We start from the raw sequence: 22,613 nt of genomic DNA on the forward strand, positions 1-22,613 counted from the left end.
AGCGTGTGTGTGTGTGTGTGTGTGTGTGTGTGTGTGTGGTGTTCTACTTGAGGTGGAAGGTAAAAGATTAAGGAGAAAGTCAAGTGGATTGAAATCTGCAATAAAGCGACCATTCTCCAATACTAAATGCACTTGAAATTTATTCGCCTGCATCTGTAGGTAAATGTCCTTCTGTTCTTGAAACAATAAATCCCCATAAACTTCCCATAAAGTTTTACAGAAGTGAACTGTGAGATTGGTTCCCTCGGAATCCATTCAGTGCTTTGTTTGTGCATCTTCCAATCTGAATTTTAGAGCCCTTGTTCTTCCTCCAGAGCCCCTAGACTGGGAAAAGTTCAGAATGCAACATGTCTCAAAGCTGCTGTGCTCTGGGTGGCTGCCAGACTGTTGGAGAGAATTGCTTTCAAAACCCAGAGTATGCCACCATCTACTCAGTTTCAGATTAGTGTAACAGCACCATGCTATGGCAGGGAAGCTATAATCTTTGCTTTTTGTTATCATTTAAATTCACTTTTAAAAATATTAAGATTCTAAAACAGCCAGATTCTGAACATGCAGTCTTCCCCATTGCTATCAATTACGTCTAAGGCAAGAAAAGAAGACCAAAACTTCTATTTTTTCTAACTTTTATTTTAGGTTCAGGGGTACAGGTGCAGGTTTGTTATATAGTTAAACTCGTGTCACGGGGGGTTGTTGTACAGATTATTTTGTCACCCAGGTACTAAGCCTAATACCCTATAGTTATTTTTTCTGCTCCTCTCCCTCCTCCCAGCCTCCACCCTCAAGTAGGCCCCTGGGTCTGTTGTTTCCTTCTTTGTGTCCCTGTGTTCTCATCATTTAACTCCCACTTATAAGTGAGAACATGTGGTATTTGATTTTCTGTGTCAGTTTGCTGGGGATGATGGCCTCCAGCCCCATCCATGTTCCCTCAAACGACATGATCTCATTCTTTTTTATGGATGCATAGTATTCCATGGTGTATATGTGCCACATTGTCTTTATCCAGTCTGCTACTGATGGACATTTAGGTTGATTCCATGTCGTTGCTATTGTGAATAGTCCTGTGATGCACATTTGTGTGCAGGTGTCTTTATTAATACAATGATTTCTATTCCTTTGGATATATACCCAGTAGTGGGATTGCTGGGTTGAATGCAAAACCTCAGTTTTACAACTTGAAATATTGAAGCGGGAAATGTAAGTGAAATCCTAAATTGGCATGCCACACTAAATGTTATTGTAATAATTTATTTAATATTTGATTATCCAAGCACGTACTTTTGTACCACATAGTGCTCAATACATGTGGAGGGAAGTGCCGCCATTTTGGATTGCAGCAGTACCTCTTCATGCAGTGAAAATCTTTTACGTTGTGGCCCAGCCAGACCCTCAGTGCAGTCTGCATATAGCTTTGAGGCCTGTAGTGCTGTGGTAACCATTGTTGAACCCCAAATATCCGAGACAGGTCTCAGTCAATTTAGGAAGTTTATTTTGCCACAGTTAAGGTTGTGGGCCCATGACACAGCCTCAGGAGGTCCTGATGACATGTGCCCAAGGTGGTCAGGGCATAGCTTGGTTTTATACATTTTATGGAGACATGAGACATCAATCAACATATGTGAGATGTACATTGGTTCTGTCCAGAAAGGCGGGACAACTCGAAATGGGGAGGGAGCTTCCAGGTCATAGGTAAGTAAGAGACAAATGGTTGCATTCTTTTGAGTTTCTGATTAGCCTTTCCAAAGGAGGCAAACAGTTATGCGTTTATCTCAGTGAGCAGAGGAGTGATTTTGAGTTGTGTCTGTCCTTTGTCCACAAGGATATTCCTTGTGAGGGAGGTATGTAGCTTTTTTTTTTTTTTAATCTCAGTAGCTATCGTTTTTAGGAATAGAATGGGAGGCAGTTTTGCCCTAAGCAGTTCCAAGCCTGACTTTTCCCTTTGGCTTAGTAATTTTGGGGGTCTGCTTTCACATCATCCACGCAGCAGCAACTTCTGGTGAACACACTGTTCGTTATTCCAGGCACCACTCATGCAGTCTGTCTTTCCCTGATACGAATTCTCAGATTCCTTTGAAATTAAAACTGTTCTAAATCTGCATACTGGATATTATTTCATTCACATTATATTTATTTTAATTATGTAACACAAAGTTGTAAAACTTCTGTTAGTCTTATATAGACTCGTACATGTCCTGTGTCATCAATGTGAATTCCATTTTCAATCCTCACCCCAGGATGATCACAAGCAAAGCACAGTGTGTCTAAGCTCCTCTGCTTCACACTGAAAAACAGCAACAAAGGCCACCAGTTGCAAAACAGAATCGTTCTCGCTCTCGAATGTGTTCTTTTTATCCTTAAAATTGGAGCATTCATTTCCGTTTTGATGCACTATTTATTTTTATATCAGAAATTATTTTCACTTAGCCATTGAATGGAATTTGTTTTCAGGCTTTCTTTCAATAATATTTCCTTCTTCTTGAGACTACCTGAATTCTAAGGAAACTGCGCACATTTTGTAAAAATCCAAACCAATTCTCTCACCCCTGCCTACAAAGAAGTCTTTGTTATTTTTCTATTATTATTAAAATATATAGGCAAGATTTTTTGGCCTTTATAGTTCTTTGATATTTCAAAATGCTTCTGTATGATGTTATTGCTTTAAATCATCACAACAACCCTGTGAAGAAAGAATTATTTTTCTAATTTACAAATAAAGAAACTGAGGTCTTAAAAGACTGAATTCATTTCCTCGTCTCTCTTTCTTTGCACTATGGGTTATTTTGATGCTTTACTGATCCTGGTCTCCCCTGAGACATGTGGACTGTGTTACTGTTTTCAGCAGAAAAATCACAGTTTCTATTAATAGGACATGTGAATCTTTTTATTTCCTGTAATGAAAAGAGCACAAAAAGGAAACTTTGATATGTGTAACATAATTGTATGGATCATATCAACCCATTACCCTGGGTATAGAGCAGTTTCCCAGTTTCACATCCGTCATTCTGCTGAAATGGGTGGCTTTTTTCCACATTTTACTCACCTAATGGATTTGATATAAAACCTGTTTTTCTATGGATGTGAGGCTCTGGAGGTTTTGTAGTCTATCAACACATAAAGGCCGTCTGGCATTACAGCACTCCTGCTCTGCACAGTGGTGGAGTGTAGCTAAATGCAGCTCAGTCTTTTTACAACTCAGCTATGATCATCCTTCATTACAACAGGGCAGGCGATAAAATGGAAACTTAATGCTATTAGATCATGAATTCCAATTATATGAAGAGAGATGGAGGTAAGAGAAATTAGATGCCAAAAGAAGATACAATAAAGACAGAAGTGACGTTCATGGGGCTGGCAGTTCTCAGAACCATTGTCACCCATCATTGTCGGTACCACCTGAGGACCCAATGAAGATGACTAGCATATCAGATATCTGAGAAGGGAAGTGCTGAGTGTGTCCAAACGTCCAAATAAATAATGCCAAACCTAGAAAAGCTTCTGTCCATATGGGTTAAATAACTCTTCAATTCTGTAACTGTCGAAAGTAGGCTTTGCAGATGGTCATGTCAAGCAATGACAATAACTGGTAGTGGAATTCCCATGGTTCAAATTTATTTAAAAAACACACTTTTTTCATTTATTCAAGAAGCACATATTGAATACCTGTGTGTCAGGCTAGATATTACTGTTAGAAATATATAGAAAGCACAGTCTCTGCTTTCTGAAATTCACAGCCTAGCAGAGGAGAGGAACCCATGAAAGTAATTATAATAACAAGTTAGATGCAATGATAGCTACAAGATCCTAGGAGGACAGGGAAATAGTACCATACCCAGTCCAGGGATACTTCAGAAAGACTGTCTGAAGGAGGTGGCATCTGAACTGAGTCCTAAAGAATGAGTAGAAATCAAGTCCAATGTGGTATATGAACTGAGAGGGTGAAGGGGAGGATGTTGTAGAGAAAGATAATCCAAAAAGAGGAAACACTGTAAATAAAGCTGGAATCCACACACACCATTGTCATGGTGAGAACAATGGTAGCTGCATGTTGCTGAAATATACATTCTGAGGCTAGGAGTAGAAAGAGATAAGGCTGGCAAAGCAGGCCCATGCTTACTATGCCATGTCACCGAGCTTGCAATACTATATATTCTCCAAGCTATTTGGAACCGTTGGGATTTGATGCATGAGAGTGAAATGGTCGGTTTTGCATTTTATTTTATTTTATTTTATTTTTTTTTTTATGTTTTTGAGATGGAGTCTCACTCTGTTGCCCAGGCTGGAGTGCAATGGCGCAATCTCGGCTCACCACAACCTCCCCCTCCCAGGTTCAAGTGATTCTCCTGCCTCAGTCTCCCGAGTAGCTGGAACTACAGGCATCTGACACCACACTCAGCTAATTTTTGTATTTTTAGTGGAGATGCGGTTTCACCATGTTGGCCAGGCTGGTCTCCAACTCCTGACCTCAAGTGATCCACTTGCCTCAGCCTCCCAAAGTGCCAGGATTACAGGCATGAGCCAGCGCACCCAGCCTTGTTTTGCATTTTAGATGGGTTTCTCTGTTGGCTTTATCAAGGATGAATTTGAGATGAGCAGCACCAGGAACAGAACCAAGTTAGGAGGCTGCTGCCACATCCAGGCAAGAGACAATAGAAAGCCAAGGCAGCAGAAGGAATGGAGAGGAGGAGACACAGCACAGACTATTGAGAAGGTGTGGCTATCAGGCCTTGGGGATTGACTAGATGCTAAGAAAGTGTTCCCAGGTTCCTGCCTTGAATGGCAGAGTGGGAAAAGCTCTACCTTCTGAGATGGAGAATACTGCGGATATAGTTAATTTGGAAGAGAAATGTTTGCTTTCAGATATTTAGAGTTAGATCTCTATGAGTTTAAGGCTAAAATAGGCATTTCTTACTGGACAGCTTTACCTTGATGATTTATACTGAAGATCTAACTTATGCATAAATTTGGGAATTGTTAACATATGATTAGTACTTGAAATCATGAAATGGGTGAAAATTACTCAGGAAAAGAAAGAAAAGCATAAATATTCATCCCTGGGACACAGGAACATTTTGAAGTTGTCATTACCCAGAGTCACCCCCCACCCCCATGGCACTTCAGTGTACTGCACTCTTTGAGATACAGATAGATAGATAGATAGATAGATAGATAGATAGATAGATAGATAGATAAATAGACAGATAGATTTTTTTTTCCTAATAAATAGAGACGAGGTCTCACTATGTCGCCCAGGCTGGTCTCAAACTCCTGGGCTCAAGCAATCCACTGGCTTCAGCCTCCCAAAGTGCTGGGATTATAGACATGAGCCACTACGCCCAGCCTGATAGTCTACTCCTTAACCTACAGGAAGCAGACATCAATTTGTTTTACAACCTCTAGATGCAAAAAATACTACATAGTCTTATTTTTACTAAATCAAAACTTCGTTTTTTGCTAAATCTTCTTCCCCTCTTTGCCAGGGTGCAAAAGATTCAGTCTTGTTATTCCCCACTTTCTGGAATCAATCACATAGCAACCTTTAGGGCTTACCCAGGACAGAAATTTGAGTGAGGACAGGAGGCCAGAAGTTCCCATGACACACCTAGCTAGTCACGTCTCCACTTCTAGTTATCAACTTTGAGCCCTGGTAGACCTAGGATTACTCAGGCATAAATAATAGCCCCTCATGAAAAGTGGGAAATTGTAGAGCTCTAATGTGGAGAGCCTGAAGAGCTTCATAAAAAAATCTTAGACTTGTTCTCACCCTCCAAACATGTGAAACACACAACTGTTTCAAACATTTTAAATGTACCGAAATTACCTCATAAGTACCCTTTATATTTAAATGCACTAATAATGGGATTGACATGTAAGAATTTCCATGACTAGGAACAAGCCAGTTTTATCACAAGCCCCAGAACCTGGCTATAGGTCACCTCACAGCAGTGCAGGAAGCACCTCAAGTGTTATGACCTTCAGGCTTTCACCAGCATATTCTTTTTCTCTGTGGGACCCCATCCCCATTCTAGCCCAAAGGACCTGAATCACAGAGACACACAGGGTGAAATATTTATGTTGTTGACTCCTCCCGCAAACTTGTCCTCTGATCATTTTGGGTTGCAGCCGTGAAACAGGCTTGCTGGACGGGAAGAAATGCTGCAGAGAGAGTGGCTGACTCAAACTCATGGACAACATTTTATTAATAACTTGAAGCCCTTCATTCTAAGTGAAGCTTGCCCAGTAAAATGAGGCCTAGAGCTGAACAAAGCTCCTCTTACCTAACCTGAATGTACAAAAAAGGTTTAATTAAGGAAGTAATTTTTTTTTTCCTCCCGTAAGGAAATCTTGACAAATAGACTCAAATCTGCATGCAAATGAAGCCATCTGGTTGATTGTTGTCCACAGTCCCCAGCTCACAGGAAACAATAGAAGGCCCTTTGCATAACTCAAAGAATCTGCAAATCTCTAACATTTGGGTCACTAATAATTTTCAGAGTAATTAGTCTCTTCAGAGCTGCTATTTACATTGGAAAATGTTTGCCATTTACAGCAGAAGCTATAGATATGCTTCTAGGTGCAGCCCCAGTGTGAGCCATTTGGTGGCCTGAGGAAATCACTGAGTCTGGGAGGGGAATGACAAGACCACTTGCCACTGGAGCCAGCCCAACAGCCACACTCCTCACCAAACTGCAGCCCAGAGTGCCTTCACGCAGTCTTCTCCATGTGGGCCAAACGCAGACTCCTCTAGCCACCGTCTCTTCCCCCTTCCTAACTCCCCATCTCCCCTCTGGGGAGGGAGGAGAGAGGGCAGGGGCAGGCATACCAGGCAGGGCCTCTACTTCTCATCACATGTCTCTGCTACTCTGCAATTACCTCCCGTAAACATTTGTTCAAATGCAATTATGTCCATTGGTTGGGTAACTCTACCTTCTTAGTTGTCAGGTCACTCCTCCTTTCATCAGATTTTTACTTAACGGCTACTCTACAAAGCGTAACACAGGGCTGGTGCTCAAGGATGCTAGCTCCGATTCATGTGTCCTGAATGGAATTACCAAACAATAAATAAATAAATAAATCAGTGGAGATGGAGAAATAGGGAGCACAGAGTTTTGGAAGCTAGTGAGGGAGCAGAGGAAGGAAAGAAATGAAGAGGACAAAAGGGCAGACGTGGGTGAGGTCAAGAGGAGTGAGCCAGCTGAGGAAGTAACTGCTGCAGGCTTAGCTGTCAATCCTGGGGTTTGCTGCTCCCTGTGGATGGAACTGGAGGACATAATGCTCCGTGAAATAAGCCAGGCACCGAAGACAAATACTGCAAGCTCTCATGCATGAGTGGAATCTAAAACAAACAGACAGAGAAGCAGAGAGGAGGATAGTGGGTACAGAGGCTGGGAGGTGCAGGGAATGGGGAGACGGTCAAAGAGTGCACTTAGGAGGAACATGCTTGGCTGGTTGGTTAAGTTCTATTGCACAGCTTGGTGAATGCAGTTAGTAATAGAATATGTATATTTCACAATTGCTAAGGATGAATTTCAAATGTTCTTACCCCCCAAAATGTTAAGTATTTGAGGTGATGGATATGTTAAGTACCTTGATTTAATTATTTCACTTCATATTCATAAATCGTAACATCACTTTGTACCCCATGAATTTATACAATTATACATTGTCAATTTATGATTTCTAAAAAAGCATTAGTACCTGTGGTAAATCAGGCTCAGGGGAAAAGCCTCAGGGTTTGTCGTCTTACTGTTCACACATTGAAGGAAAAGAGGCTCCTCTTCCAGCCTTCCCCACTCCTTGGCCAAGCCCTTGCACAGGCTGACTGTAAGTGAAATCAAAGGCTATCAGTGTAGTAGTAAGTAATCACATTTATTGATCTTTTGTTTTGTGCCTAGCACTCTGCTAAGTGTACTTCATGGGTTATCTCCTGAGATTCTCACCATACCCTATAAAAGAGGTTCCACTGTTGTTCTGTTCCTGGACCAAATAGGGTCGAGCTGCTTATTCTCACCACCCAATAATGAGATGCAGATGAACTGGGAAAGAAGAGAGGTTTTTTTCTTTCGTTTTGTTTTTTTGAGATGGAGTTTCGCTCTTGCTGCCCAGGCTGGAGTACAATGGTGCGATCTCAGCTCACCACAACCTCCGCCTCCCAGGTTCAAGCGATTCTCCTGCCTCAGCCTCCCAAGTAGCTGGGATTACAGGCATGCACCACCATGCCTGGCTAATTTTGTATTTTTCGTAGAGACAGGGTTTCTCCATGTTGGTCAGGCTGGTTTCAAACTCCCAACCTCAGGTGATCTGTCCTCCTTGGCCTCCCAAAGTGCTGGGATTACAAGCGTGAGTTTTTATTTCTGTAACTGGGTACAGGGAGAACACCTGAAAATTATCACCAGATCAACTCAAACTTAAAAAGTTTTCCAGAGCTTATACACCTTCTAAGCTATATGTCTATCAGTAAGTGTGCATTTATCTAAAGACATAAGTGACTCACTTCTTTTAATTTATAACTAAGATCTGAGTCCTGAAGACCTTCCTCTGGAGCCTCAGTAAATCTACTTAATCTAAATGGGTTCAGATGCTGGGCTAATGACCCTTGTCTCCTGCTAAATCATGGAGGTTTGGGGAGTTCCTTCAGACCCCCATTAAACTTGTTTGTGGAGGCCTGGGGAGTTTCTTCAGACCCCCGATAAAACTTGTTTAATCCTAAACAGGTCCTGTTAAGAATTCCTTCATTATCTTGTCATGTTTCAAGGTCCAGGAAAGGCCTAGGCAAACTCTTGGTAGGCTTTTGTTACATCCTAGCCTTTGTATAAGGGCACTGGTTCTTTCAGCTTTTAATATTTAACTTAACCTTTCAGTCAGTGCTGAAACAGTTGTTACGGAGGCCTGCACTAGTTGAGACCTGGCCTGCCACAATTCCACTGTACACATGAGGATTTAGGAAGGCCAAGTGATCTGCCTCACGTCGCCCAGTAGGTGGAGATGGTAGAGCCAGAATGGGAACCTGGAGGTCGGCTTCCTCAGCCTGCACATGGAAACAGTGCAGGGAAGCTTCACCAAGTGACAGCCCAGAGCAGCCCAGGGACTCACTTCCTGTCATCTCTCCCACCCCCCAACACCTCATCCTGGTAGTACCACCCCCGCCAATGCTTCTAAGGCTCTTGCTGGACCCACAGGTGGACTGTGACCTCAGTCTGTCACCTCCTTCTCTTCATTCTCCACGAAAGAACTTCAGCACATCACAAGTTCAGTTACTTCACTACTGGCAGTAAAGGAAAATCTGTAAGTCCAGGCTGTTGAGAGGCAGGTGGGAAGCAAGCTGTGGACCTCCAAGAGGCCCAGGAACTAGAGGCAGGCAAGGGCCAGGCTCAGAGCCAGAGGAATGGCGGAACGTCTATGTGAGGGTCAGTCACACCCCAGCTCCCCCTCTGACCCTGCCAGTGACTGTCCTACTCTACCCATGCAGGAAGTGGGGGTTCACACTCCAGACACCAGGCACCAAAAAATGGGGGTAAAGCTCCTTAATAAAAACAGAGGAAAGATGTGGAAATTGACTTAATAAGGTTGACCCGTCTCCTTAGCCTTCTTCCTCCCAGCTCCCCAAGCACTGACCAACAGACATATATTCCTCATGAGGAAAGTAGCGGATTCTTCTCTCAAGATATTGAACATTCAGTGACCAAAACAAGTCACAGATACTGACATTCGGGGTCCCTTCAATGGGACAGGGGACTCTTCATGTGATAATGAAGCCCAATCATCAAATCCATCACCATCCCAGACACACACACTCCAGATTGCAGTCAGCTGTCTAGTACTTGACTGTTCAGTATAAACAGACAGGTGAGAGTCACCAACCATGTAGAGCAATGTCAGAGATGTCATAAAAGAAGGGACCCCAAACTCACAATCCAGGGTAGGGGTGGGTGGCAGGAGGTCTGGGAAGAAACAGAGGCAACAGAGAAAGCAGAAGAAAACGTTTGATAATTAAATTAATATTCTCAGACAAGAGAAGATATTGAGATATTGCCTCCAAAAAAATTAGAATGGGGTACTATGAAAAAGGGGACTATCAGAGAATGAGAAATAATACTTGGAAATTTAAAATATGATAGCTGAAATTAAAACACAATGACCGTATTGAAAATAAAGCTTAGGAAATGTCCAAAGAAGTAGAACACAAAGGAAAAAGATCAAAATTAGGAACAAAATTAGAAAAAAAAAATCTAACATAAATAGGTGTTTGAGAAAAGGGATCAGAGAAATTATTAAAGTCTCAGACCTGATATGGGAGAAAAATCTATATCAAGGCAATCATGAAGTCCCATTTAAAAGAGTTAAAGAAAAGATTCTGAAAGTTTCCAGAGAGGAAAAAAATGTAGGTTGCATATAAGGCTTCATAAACAGAAAGCAGTTGCTTTCCCAGTAGCAGCCCTGACAGCCTGACAATTTTCTTTCTGGAGTTTCTCAATTAAGTATGAAAGTAGAATAATGACTCATCAGAAGAACATGGGTTTAGAAAGTTAACCTCGAGTATCTCTTTTCTCAAGGAGCTACCTGAGAATATGTTTCAGGAAAATGAGAGCGTAGACCTAGGAAGCAGATGTCATGAGATCCTGAAACTTGGGGATGTAATACCAAAGTGTGGCAAAAGGAAGTCACTTTTGGCAGTCACTAATGGCAGAGGGAGGTCCCAGGACAAGAGCTGTGCAGTAACCCTGAGAAGAACCCATCCAGGTGGGAACAAAGGAAAGAGAGCTGTAGAAGATGCCTCCAGAGGACAAAAATGTGACTGCAGATGGCCTGATGTGTGCAAAGTTGGAAAATTTTTGAGAAGAGTTTTACTGCTGTGTTAGAGAATCTGGAGAGAATTCATGGCAGATACATAGAAAAACAAGCAAATGAAAAAAATAATTATTGATTTTGAAGAAACAAAATACAAGAAAATACAATTGCAAAAAACAAAAATACAAGAAAATACAATTACATACAACAAAATGCAAGAAAATACAATTTAAAGAAAATACAATTCTATTTTACTATTTGGCTCTTAAATTATATTACATAGTCCTAAAATATGAATACTGTGCTAAATTTATTTTATTATTATTATGATTATTATAATTATTATAGAGATAGTGTCTTACTGTTGCCCAGGTTGAAATGCAGTGATATGATCACAATTCACTGCAACCTCGAACTCCTGAGCACAAGGGATCCTCCTGCTTCAGCCTCCCAAACAGCTAGAACTACACCATTATACGCAGCTATTTTTTTTTTTTCAGAGACAAGATCTCACTATGTTGCCCAGGCTGGTCTTGAACTCCTGGCCTCAAGCAATCCTCCCACTTCAGCCTCCCCAGTCACTGCAATTACAGGTGTGAGGCACCATGCCAAGCTTGAATTTCAATATAACCAAAAATCTGTGATTTAGCTATTTGGGGAGAATATAGAGAAAGGGGCTAGGGAAGCAGGCTTATAAAAGTGCTAAATTCTCATCGTATATTCAGGAAAATCAGTAGAGAATATCTAAATGGTATAAATTAATAAGTAGCTCCAGAGGTTTTTTTTAAAAAAAAAAAAATACAGCTGTTTAATTGAAAGAGTTAAAAGTGTAAGAAGGTGTTTCTAAGGAATTGGGAGGGGGCGGGAAGCAGGGAACTGCTTTTTGCTTTAGTCCTAGCACCACTAGACCTTCATAACTATGTACATGTAATACTTTGTTAGAAACAACAATTAGGTTTAAAATGAAATGCTCTCCATCAGAAAATGTGCTCAGGAAGTTTGAAGTTGGAATCCCATACTAACTTAGTCCTTTCTTGCACTGCTGTAAAAAAAAAAAATACCTAAGACTGGGTAATTTATAAAGAAAAGAGGTTTAATTGGCTCACAGTTCCACAGGCTGTACAAGAAGCATGATGCTGGCATCTACCCAGCTTCTGGGGAGGCCTCAGGAAACTCACAATCATGGCAGAAGGCAAAGGGGATGTACACATACCCCGTGGATGGAGCAGGAGCAAGAGAGAGAAGGGAAGGTGCTGCACACTTTAAACAACCACATCTCATAAGCACTCACTCACTATCATAAAGACAGCACCAAAGGCGATGGTGCTAAACTATTTATGAGAAACTGCCCCCAGGATCCAATCACCTCCCACCAGGCCCCACAACATTGGGGGTTACAATTAGACGTGAGATTTGGGTGGGAACACAGATTTAAACCATATCCAATACTAAATAATCACTGGTCGGATTAAAGTAAGTGGCTGCTATGAAATTTGTGTGAAGATATGATAGTGCATTTTCTATTGATGCTTAATTGGGGTTTAAAATGATGTGATGATGGAGACCAGCAAGCCTGCTTTGCAGGCTCAGCCCCTCTCTCCTGCACTAGCTAGAGATGCCTCCCTTGTTTCTCTTGCCACACGTGATAAGCCCTGGCCTTGCCTAACATGTAGTTACAAAGCTTCTCGTGTGATTGACTCACTTCCAAGCTTGCAGAGCCTTCAGTGTCATCTCGATCACTCTGTAAAGCTTTTGACTCCAGCCCCGGGCTGGGTCTCCAGTCCCTCTCTACTTGCCTCATTATTCTGTTACTGTTGACTGACCCTTCCAGTCTCAGACACTAATTTCTGTTCTGTTTCACATCTTTCACATCTTCCCTCTCAGTTTCCAGCCTTGCCCCCTCCACTTATCCATCCTGGCCTGGTCCCTGCCACCTCCTTTGGCACTGTCTTTGCCATATAGTGAATCTCTTATTCCCAGCTTGGCATTCTCACCCATTGTCACTTTACCTCCATAGCACTGACCTTGGTAGCAAGTACAAATTGCAGTGATTTCAATAACCTTAAGGTTATGATACCATCAGTCTTGCAAATGCATGGCATTGTTCAATGAAGTCTATAGGGAGTTATAGAAATAAAGTCATGGATAAGGAGAATTATGGTGTGCTAGTGGAAGCAGTATCCAGTTATCAGTAGGTGCTAAAGCAGCATTAGCTTTTATTTATATTTATTTAGCATCTTTAATACCCAGGTTACCATAAAGAACATTCTGTCTCATAAGGACTTTGTAAAAGGAGTGAAAATGGATATAAATGAGAGGGGCAATGAGTTACTTATCTATTGATTGAATAATTATTTATGAGTGCTGACTATATTCTGAGGCTGAAGATTACTGAGAGGAAATGTTTTCATGCCAGCTTTCATGGAGTCTATGATCAGTTGGGAGCAGTATCAACAAACAATAATAACTCTTTGCATCCAGAAGCGCTATAAGCACTGGAAAAAGCACTCACATAATCTTGTTATGATAAAAAAAAATCCCAGAGATTGGGCAACAGATTCCTCAGAACAGGACTCAGAGATGGTTACCACGGGCTGGAGCAGAAGCATCCATGATTTATTATTTGTACCCCACTCACTGAAAACCTTTAAGTCCACATCCCATTGAGCATGTTTACTTATAAATTCCATCCATGTGCCACTGCATTTATATAGTGTACATTACAAAGTATAACTAAAATCGATATTAAAGGATAACATTTTTAAAATAAGTAAAAACAGAAGTTCTAACATCATCTGCCTGAGCCCTAGTGACCACCCTCGGCACCTCCTGAGCTGCACTACTACTGTGATACCATCAGTCTAATCCAGAGTGGAGTCCTCCCTGTTGCTTCTGGATTTAATAAGCTCATCCAGAGATTTGAGATAACTCACAATTGACAACTCCAAAGGCATCATGTGATAATTCAGATGTTTCCAGGATAGTGGGAAAAACCATTTGTACAAGGCATGACTTCCCCGTGAATGAGTCTATTCAAGAGATCAAATTAGAATGAAGTTGCTTAGTGAGCATAGAATTAGAATAAATGGAATTGTGGTCTATAGAGATATTTCATCACACTTGAATAACTGATGGAACTACTTTTCTCCTCTCTGCAGATATTTCTGTCTGAATAACCAGTGCCGGGCCTCAAATAAATACTGACATGTTTTACTTTTAGCTTTCCTTTTTCTAGAATCATTTTAGACAACTGCCCTTCTGTTAATACATCACCACCTCAGAAAATAAGAAGGTACTTGATTGGATTGAAATTTTAAAATGTTAATTGCATTCATATCCTGGGGATACAGCCTAAAGAGACAGAATTGCTTTGCTCAAGGCTGAAGTCTGGCTGGGGACTTTGATCTCTGCAGGCTCTGGGGTCCTTAAAGGGCTCTCACCCAATTAGGATGAGCTGAATCCTTCTGGCCCTGGGCCTCATCTTTATTCCCTCCCAGCTTCAGGACTCTCTGAGCAAGAGCGTTGATTTAGGTTTTCTCACAGAGGTGCACCTGAACGCCTCTTGCTGTGTAGTAAGGCAGATGTTGAGGGGGGAGGAAGGCTTACCCTTGATAACTAGCAACTTGAGCTTTGCAAAGCGCCTTTCTGTTCCTGTAACCAGTAGCCTACACTACATCATACAATATTCTCCTCCCCAAGAAGAAAGTAACCTGTTTGCCTCTTTTCTCCTTCTGAAATCTATGATTTTATACTTTGTTTAAAAAAAAAATAGCTGCCGGGCATGGTGGCTCATGCCTGTAATCGCAGCACTTTGGGAGGCTGAGGCAGGTGGATCACCTGAGGTCAGGAGTTCGAGACCAGCCTGACCAATATGGTGAAACTCAATCTCTACTAAAAATACAAAAATTAGCCTGGCATGGTGGTGTGTGCCTGTAATCCCAGCTACTCAGGAGGCTGAGACAGGAGAATCGCTTGAACCTGGGAGGCGAAGGTTGCAGTGAGCCGAGATCGCGCCACTGCACTCCATCCTGGGCGGCAGAGCGAGACTCTGTCTAAAAAAAAAAAAAAGAAGCTTAAGACTGCACTAAGATTAAGAACACATTAAGAACAGTTTTTACCCTAATTAAGATATTTACAAACGTATTTTGCACTAGTTCCCTGTTTATGTATTACCTGCGACAGTAATTAATAGGGATGCCATTGGCTGAGACAGCTTCAGAGCCCTAGATACCTAGGGAAGGAAGCCAAATCCTCTTCAGTGTGAATACTGAAACAAAACTAAGCTTATCAGCAATTGGAAACCATCACCTAACCTCTAACTAAAGACTTTCCACATTAACCAATCAAACGGTTTCTTTGTCTTGCATCCACAAACACATTTCTCTCTCTCCAACCCCGCACCCCAGTAGACAACTTGAATTCTGGTGCTGCCCAATTCACGAATCACTGAATGTCCAAATAAACATGTTAAGATTTTAATATGCCTAAGTTTATCTTTTAACATGCCTGAGGACTTATCTAGATGTTGCTGTACTCTAGACATTTCTAAAAACAAAAACAAACAGCATTAATTAAATAAGACCATATTTTAATATTTCATAATTTAAAACTATGACTTAAGCATGGCAGAACCAACACAAAATAACTTTTATTTGAAAATAGTAGCTCAATTTAATATTGCATATGTGTATAATTTGCATAAAAGGGAGGAAAAATATCATTTGTGTATGAATAGAAACTAATGGAGTGCACGTTGTTGATTCATTGTGCCTTTTGGAGAAAAGATATAGCAAATACTGTGTTTTTAAAAAAGCATACATTTGGGGTTTAGTATTAGAGTTAGAGGCTTTAGTAACTGCTTTCAATCACGCCCATATATTTTAGTCTTTAGCTGTGATAGTAAATGTACTCAGAAATGTGCACATTAAAAAGGAATTTCTCCCCTGAAGATGAAGTTGAGAGCCAACTCTTGATCCCATATTAAATTCTTGGTCCAACTGTCCTAATGGAATCCGAGTAACGCAGTTTGGCGTTTTTATTGCATCCTGTGAGCTGTTTTTCTCCTGGAAACACTGGCTGCTCCGTCAGGCAATGAGTGGGGAGAGGCAGCTGGTACAATCACGTCTTCTCCAAGAGCTCAAGGATAGAGGCTGGCTGAGAGCCATTTGGTGGGCTCACTGCCTCATCCCCATACCATACAACAATCCCACAGGCCAGAGCCTCACCTGCAGTCCCCAGGAGGAAGCAGGAAGGGAAGAGAAGGCAACTCACCTCTGAGAGTTTGGCACAGGAGAGGTGAGGAAACTGCCCTAGCCTAGTCTGGTCACTTCTGCCTCATTCCCGGCTCCTCACCTCCTCCGGGCTCCATCAGTTGTATTCCTGAAGCACCTGCACCAGGTGTCTGGGTGGCCGTTGACGCAGGAGTGGGCACTGGCTCTTCCGAAGCAGAGGTGGATGAAAAGCAAGAGCAAAATACCAAAAACTTTGTTCTTACTTTGTCATCCTGAGGTCTATCTCAGATGCTGCTTGCACCAGACCAAAGCTACCAGTACATATGCAGGAGTTCAAAACAGCTCCCACCCACCCACACAGTAACCCCAGGGGCTTCTCCCAATTGTTACATCTATTGGCATTTACTTCTTAGAGTCCCACAGGACTCCTTGGTAGGAACCCCAACTATATAAATCTTTATTGTTATATAATTATAAAATATTGTTTATCATAAATATAAAATATTTTATTGTATAATTTATAGAAATTCTATATTAATATTTAATTTTATATAGATTATATATATTAATATTTTAAATATCTTTATATGTAAATGAATATTATATAGACACACATATAACTTTTGGAAAGTCAAAAATCTATTTGTGGGGATTTGGTCCAATGTTGTTCAACAAGATGAGAGAAAATAACGTCTATTGCTAATGGTACTTATTAAACTCAAGAAATGGGTATCTGTTACATGACTAGGCTGATCAGGGTGTGAGTTAACCTGATTTTTTTGTTTTCTTCCCACAGGGAATTATTGGAATGCCGCCTCTTTCCCAAACCCATCCTCCTACCTGCACTTCTCTACTTTCCAAGGGGAAACTAGCGCTGACATTTCTTTCTACTTCAAAACATTAACCCCCTGGGGAGTGTTTCTTGAAAATATGGGAAAGGAAGATTTCATCAAGCTGGAGCTGAAGTGTGAGTATAAGTTGCTTGTCAACTCATGGGTAGCCACTTTCGTCACCTCAGGGTGGTCCGGGTCCTGATTGTGGAAGGCCTTTTGATTCAAACATGGAAGGTTTCCTTTGTTCCAGGAGCAGGACTAGAGGTGGACACACAAGCCTGAGTTTGGGCTCCAACCTCAGTCCCTGTCCTTGGGATGCTCTCAGGGAAGCAGGCACATCCAGATTCTCAAGCAGTCAGTCAAGAAGATGACAGAGAACACACTTCCCTGAGAATGTGGGAGAGGAATGTTTATCTACAGCTTCATGTATCGTGTGGCTGTTTTCCAAACAGACAGGCTCAAAAATAGGTGAGGGGTGTGTGCATTGACCTGAGGAGCAGGGAGTGAGGAAAATCAGGTCAAGGAAGACAGGAATGATAACTAGTGACATCTGTGTGAGTTCAGGAGGCCACAGAGACCACCGGACTGGGCGATTCCATGACACAGAGTCTGCAGGTTTCCTACAGAGGACCCACACCTGCCCACCCTCTACAAGTGAGTTCTGGATGTCATGTACTTAGCCAAAGATACAGAGACAACAAGAGGCAGAGCAAGAGAGGATGCTGCTTAGCTCAGTTCGGCTGGCCTTGGAGCAAACACCCTAAGGGGGCATTCAGGCTTGGGGAGCTCTGTCAGTGGAAGGTGGGAGTTCGCTGCACAAGACTTGAGAAGCGCAATGCTTGCCCCACCTGAACCCTTTAAACATCAGGCCCCAATTTAGCTTTAGGAAGTTACAATCCCCTGACTTCCAGGCTAGTTGATTATTTGCAAATGTTGAACTCCATTGGCTGTGAGAGTCAGGGAGACCACAGATCAACCAGAAGGAGGAGGCCAGGCTACGTCCCCTGTCCCTTTGCAAAACCTCAGCCTTACACAGCATATCAAAAAGTCTCCCTTCCGGCCAGGCACGGTGGCTCACTCCTGTAATCCCAGCACTTTGGGAGGCTGATTTGGGTGGATCACGAGGTCAGAAGATCGAGACCATCCTGGCTAACACAGTGAAACCCCGTCTCTAATAAAAATAAAAATAAATTAGCCGGGCGGGGTGGCGAGCGCCAGTAGTCCCAGCTACTTGGGAGGCTGAGGCAGGAGAATGGTGTAAGTAAACCCGGGAGGCGGAGCTTGCAGTGAGCCTAGATCATGCCACTGCCCTCCAGCCTGGGCAACAGAGCAAGACTCCGTCTCAAAAAAAAAAAGTCTCCCTTCCCCAAGTCCGTCCCCTTTAAATGAGTGCTTATGTTCCTGGGTCTGGTCTGAGAATGATCCCAAATCCATTTCCCATTTCTGCTGAAATGCTATTGGATTCGCAGTAGCATTCTTAGGTTCAATTCCACACCGTCAGGTAAATTGCTTAATCTCTTTGAATCCTAATTTTCTGATTTATAAAAAGGAAATGTTAATTTGTGGGGTTGTGATGAGAATAGAATTTAGATACTCATAAAGCATTTATTTCGGTGTCTAGTAGTTATTGTAATTATCATCTTCCGAGGATGCCCGTGGCAGATCTGCTCTGAGCCAGGTCTGATTTAAACGGAGACTAAGGCTATCCTGGTCCTAGAATTAAAATTAACTAATTAATTAAAATCCCCCCTTTACTGAATTATGGATAAGAATAATTGAAATGGGATTCTTGCTTCCCTCCGTTAAAATTAACTAACTGAATCAAACTATTTTCTGACTTCTACATAAGTTGGATCAAATTTTAGAAAGATTTTTTGGCCACAAAAGAAAATTGCCAGTTCTATATTTAAGTGGTTCTGTAAGTTTCTATAAAAGTGCTTGGATTCCCCCATCTTTATTTTATGTCCTCAAGTTTTGTAAAGCCACGCCTGGGTGGGAAGGAACACAAACCAGATAGAGGGAAAGCAGGTGTTTCTACTCAGCCCTCGGGGTCAAAGAGTTAATGGGTGCAGCACACCAGCATGGCACATGTATACATATGTAACTAACCTGCACATTGCACACATGTACCCTAAAACCTAAAGTATAATAATAAATAAATAAATAAATAAATAGGAAAAAAAAAAGAATTTATCTAATTTCTTCTACAGTTTTCTTTTTTTTGTGACAGGGTCTCACTCTGTCACCCAGGCTGGAGTGCAATGGTGCAATCATGGTTCACTGCAGCCTCGAATTCCCAGGCTCAGGTGATCCTCCCACCTCAGCCTCCCAAGTAGCTGGGACTACAGGTGTGTGGCACCGCACCTGGCTAACTTTTGTGGTTTTTGTCATTGCGGGGTCTCGCCATGTCAGCCAGGCTGGTCTCAAACCCCTGGACCCAGGCAGTGTGCCTGCCTTGACCTCCCAAAGTGCTGGGATTACAGGTGTGAGCCACTGCACCCAGCCACTAATTTCTAATTATGAAAAATCTTTAGAGCTGTCTTCAGAGTTTTCCAGGTCTTTCCACAGTATGAAAACCATGTGGCCCGGGTTGAATTACAGCCTCCTTTTGTCAAATACCTTTACTTTCACTGTATCCTTTACTCTGGGTGAAAACATGTGAAACGTTCAAGATACAGGTTCGAGCCTCTGATCTTTCCTCAGAGCCCCCTGTACCTACTAATAACCAGCGAGGGTGGAAAGACCTTTTCACGATCCCCAAAATGTCACATATTAGATGCCCATCATTATATGTCATCTCCATCAGGGTTCAAAGGAGCCTCATGGAGAGGGAGGCAGACTTCTGTATTTAAGAAAAACTACAAAGCAAACCAAAAGTGGTGCTTTCATGAAGAACATGGAGAAAAAAATGGCCATGACGGAGGCTTCTTGCTGTCGCTGTCTCATCAATCACACTTTTTCTTTAATTTTTTTAAATTTTTTTTTGAGACAGAGTCTCACTTTGTCGCCCAGGCTGGAGTGCAGTGGTGTCATCTTGGCTCACTGCAACCTCCACCCCCCGGGTTCAAGCGATTCTCCTGCCTCAGCCTCCGAGTAGCTGGGATTACAGGCGCCCGCCACCGCGCCTGGATAATTTTTGTATTTTTAGTTGAGACAGGCTTTCTCCATCTTGGCCAGGCTGGTCTTAAACTCCTGACCTCGTGATCCACCCGCCTCGGCCTCCCAAAGTCCTGGTATTACAGGCGTGAGCCACTGTGCCCGGCCGCTGATCACACTTTTTCAGTCAGACACTTCACCGTCAGGATTCCTGAGACATTGGATAGAGAATTCTCTCAGGCCCACTTCCCTGTGTGAGGAATCACTCCACAAACCTAATTGTTTTCACAACAGTGGTGGGCTACCAGAGGGGCCTCAGGAAATGTTGATTCTGAAGTTAAACTCTTTAGAACTGTCTCCATGTTTTTCCCTTTTAGCTTGTTAGGCCTTCTGATCTCTTTCTGATAGGAATTCACATTGTGTTTCTCTAAGCGTGTCTCGAAGGAATTTTGTCACAGTTCATGACTACATATTGCTTTCCAGAATGACAGTTCTGTCAATTAATTACATTGTGCCCTTCTGTCAAGAGTGGAAGATTCTTGACTCAGAAAACAGTGAGTCAGTGTACAATAAGTTAATGAGATACTATCAGCATCTTATGCACAAGTAGAAAAACACAGAGATAAAATTAGGGCAATCTCACTCATTAGCATGCTTTAATGGTAACAATTTAACCCTATACTTCATGTATTTACTATTCATATTTATTCATTCATTCAATGAGTATTTACTGAGTATCTACTATGTCCCAGGTACAGTGCTAGTGCTGAGGGAATTCAGTCAAATCAAGTGTGATTTCTTTCCCTCAAAGATCTTTCTGTTTGTTTTAGGAAGCAGGCAAGTAACTCAGGCGTTAAGATAATAACAAAAATAGCTCAGCTTCATTCAGACTTTCAGGCCTCGTTCCAGGCGTTTTATGTGAATCATCTCACACTCCTAACCACCCTATGAAGTGCATACTACCATTCACATCTCCATTTTATAAACGAGGAAACTGAGGCACAGGGTGAGTAAGTTGCCTGGCCAAGGTCATACAGCCAGGAAGTGGCAGAGCTGGTGTTTGACCCCAAACATTTTGTGTCTGTCCCAAAGTCATTGCTTCTGACCTTAAAGCACACTGCCTCACAGAACAGATATCGAGAAAGAGGCCGGGAGCACTGAGGGGAATATTTAAACCTGACTGGCGTGACAAGGAGCGCCTCCCAGGGATGGAATGCTTTAATTAAATTTTGATGGATAAGTAGAAGCCAGTAAAGTGAAGAAGTGGGGGAAGAACAGAAGCCAGGGAAAAAAGGAAGTTTCAGGATAACACCAAATGAACGAAGGTGTCGGGGACTGAACCGAAGGACCCAGGAGGGGACAGGTGCTGTGGGGAGGGGCAGGGGCCAGCAATAGCAAGGCGGGCAGGGATGAGCAGGCAATGCACTCTGCCAGGGGGAGCATCTGACTCAACATGACCCTGAAGGCTATAGAGAGCCAGGGCGTAACTTGATCAGGTTTGCATTCACCAGAGAAAAGACTGGAAGCCAGACAAGCGGGCATGGGAGCCTCTGTTAAGACAGAGGCAAAATGCATAGAAAGAGAGGAAGACAGTGATGAAGCATTGTAGATATGAAAGATCCTTCAATGAGCCGAGATTGCACCACTGCACTCCAGCCTGGGTGACAGAGCACAGAGCAAGACTACGTCTCAAAAAAAAAAAAAAGAAAGAAAAAAAAAGAAAGATCCTTAACAGATAGATTCCACAGACATTCAACAAATACTCGTGAGGGTTAAGTGGACGGGAAGATCCTAGAATGAAACCAGTGTTTCTGGTTTTGATGTTGTGTGAGTGGGGCACCTTTCATGAAAGAGTCTGACATCCAAGAGCAAGATACAAACTGCATTCTGGATATTTTGAGACTGAGTCTCTGTGGGCTATAGGAGGATCTAATCAAGTGGACACATCTAGAGGATGCTGAATGGACAAGTCCAGAACCCAACAGAGAGGTCTCAGAAACTCAGTTTGGGAGTCATCATCACTTAGAGGATCAGGAAATAAGCATTCAGTACCCTCAGCATGGATGAGATTGCCCAAAACAAATGTGTAGAGAGAGGAAGCAAGATGTACAAGAAAGACAACCAGCTGGGCACAGTAGCTCACACCTGTCATCCCAGCACTTTGGGAGGCTGAAGGGGGAGTATCACTTGAGCCCAAAAGTTTAAGACCAGCCTGGGCAACATGGTGAAACCCTATCTCTACAAAACTAAAAATAAAACATTAGCCAGGCATGGTTGCCTACACCTGTAGTCCCTTAGCCTCCTGCTCAGAGGCTGAGGCGGGAGAATCCCTCAAGCCCAAGAATTTGCGGCAGCAGTGAGCTATGATCACACAACTGTACCCCCTAGCCTGAGTGACAGAGCGAGACCTCGAGGAAGGGAGAGAAGGAAGGAAGAGAAGGAAGGGAGAGAAGGAAAGAAGGAAGGAAGGAAGGAAAGGAAGGAAGGAAGGAAAAAGAAAGAGAAAGAGAGAAACAGAGAAAGAAAGAAAAGAAAAAGGAAGAAAGAAAGAAAAGAAAACCACATTCAAGGAATAGAAGGAAGAAAACTAGTTTGTAGAAAACTAACAGAGAAGTAGGAAGACGGTGGTACCCAGAAACCAAATGAAAAAGACATTTCAAGAAGGAAA

At 42.4% G+C, this 22,613-nt stretch overlaps 1 protein-coding gene across 2 annotated transcripts in view; it reads left to right on the forward strand.

Moving 5' to 3' along the window:
- Positions 1-22,613, forward strand: part of CNTNAP2 (contactin associated protein 2) — a 2,269,257-nt gene that overhangs the window by 1,944,440 nt on the left and 302,204 nt on the right. For both annotated transcript variants that reach the window (XM_054495308.2, XM_063667934.1), the window contains one exon: positions 16,813-16,983. In XM_054495308.2, the coding sequence (XP_054351283.2) occupies positions 16,813-16,983 (171 nt within the window). The remainder of the gene's footprint in view (positions 1-16,812; positions 16,984-22,613) is intronic.

This window comes from Pongo pygmaeus, chromosome 6 (assembly GCF_028885625.2).
Source record: "Pongo pygmaeus isolate AG05252 chromosome 6, NHGRI_mPonPyg2-v2.0_pri, whole genome shotgun sequence".
In the NCBI taxonomy this organism is placed as follows: Eukaryota; Metazoa; Chordata; class Mammalia; order Primates; family Hominidae; genus Pongo; species Pongo pygmaeus.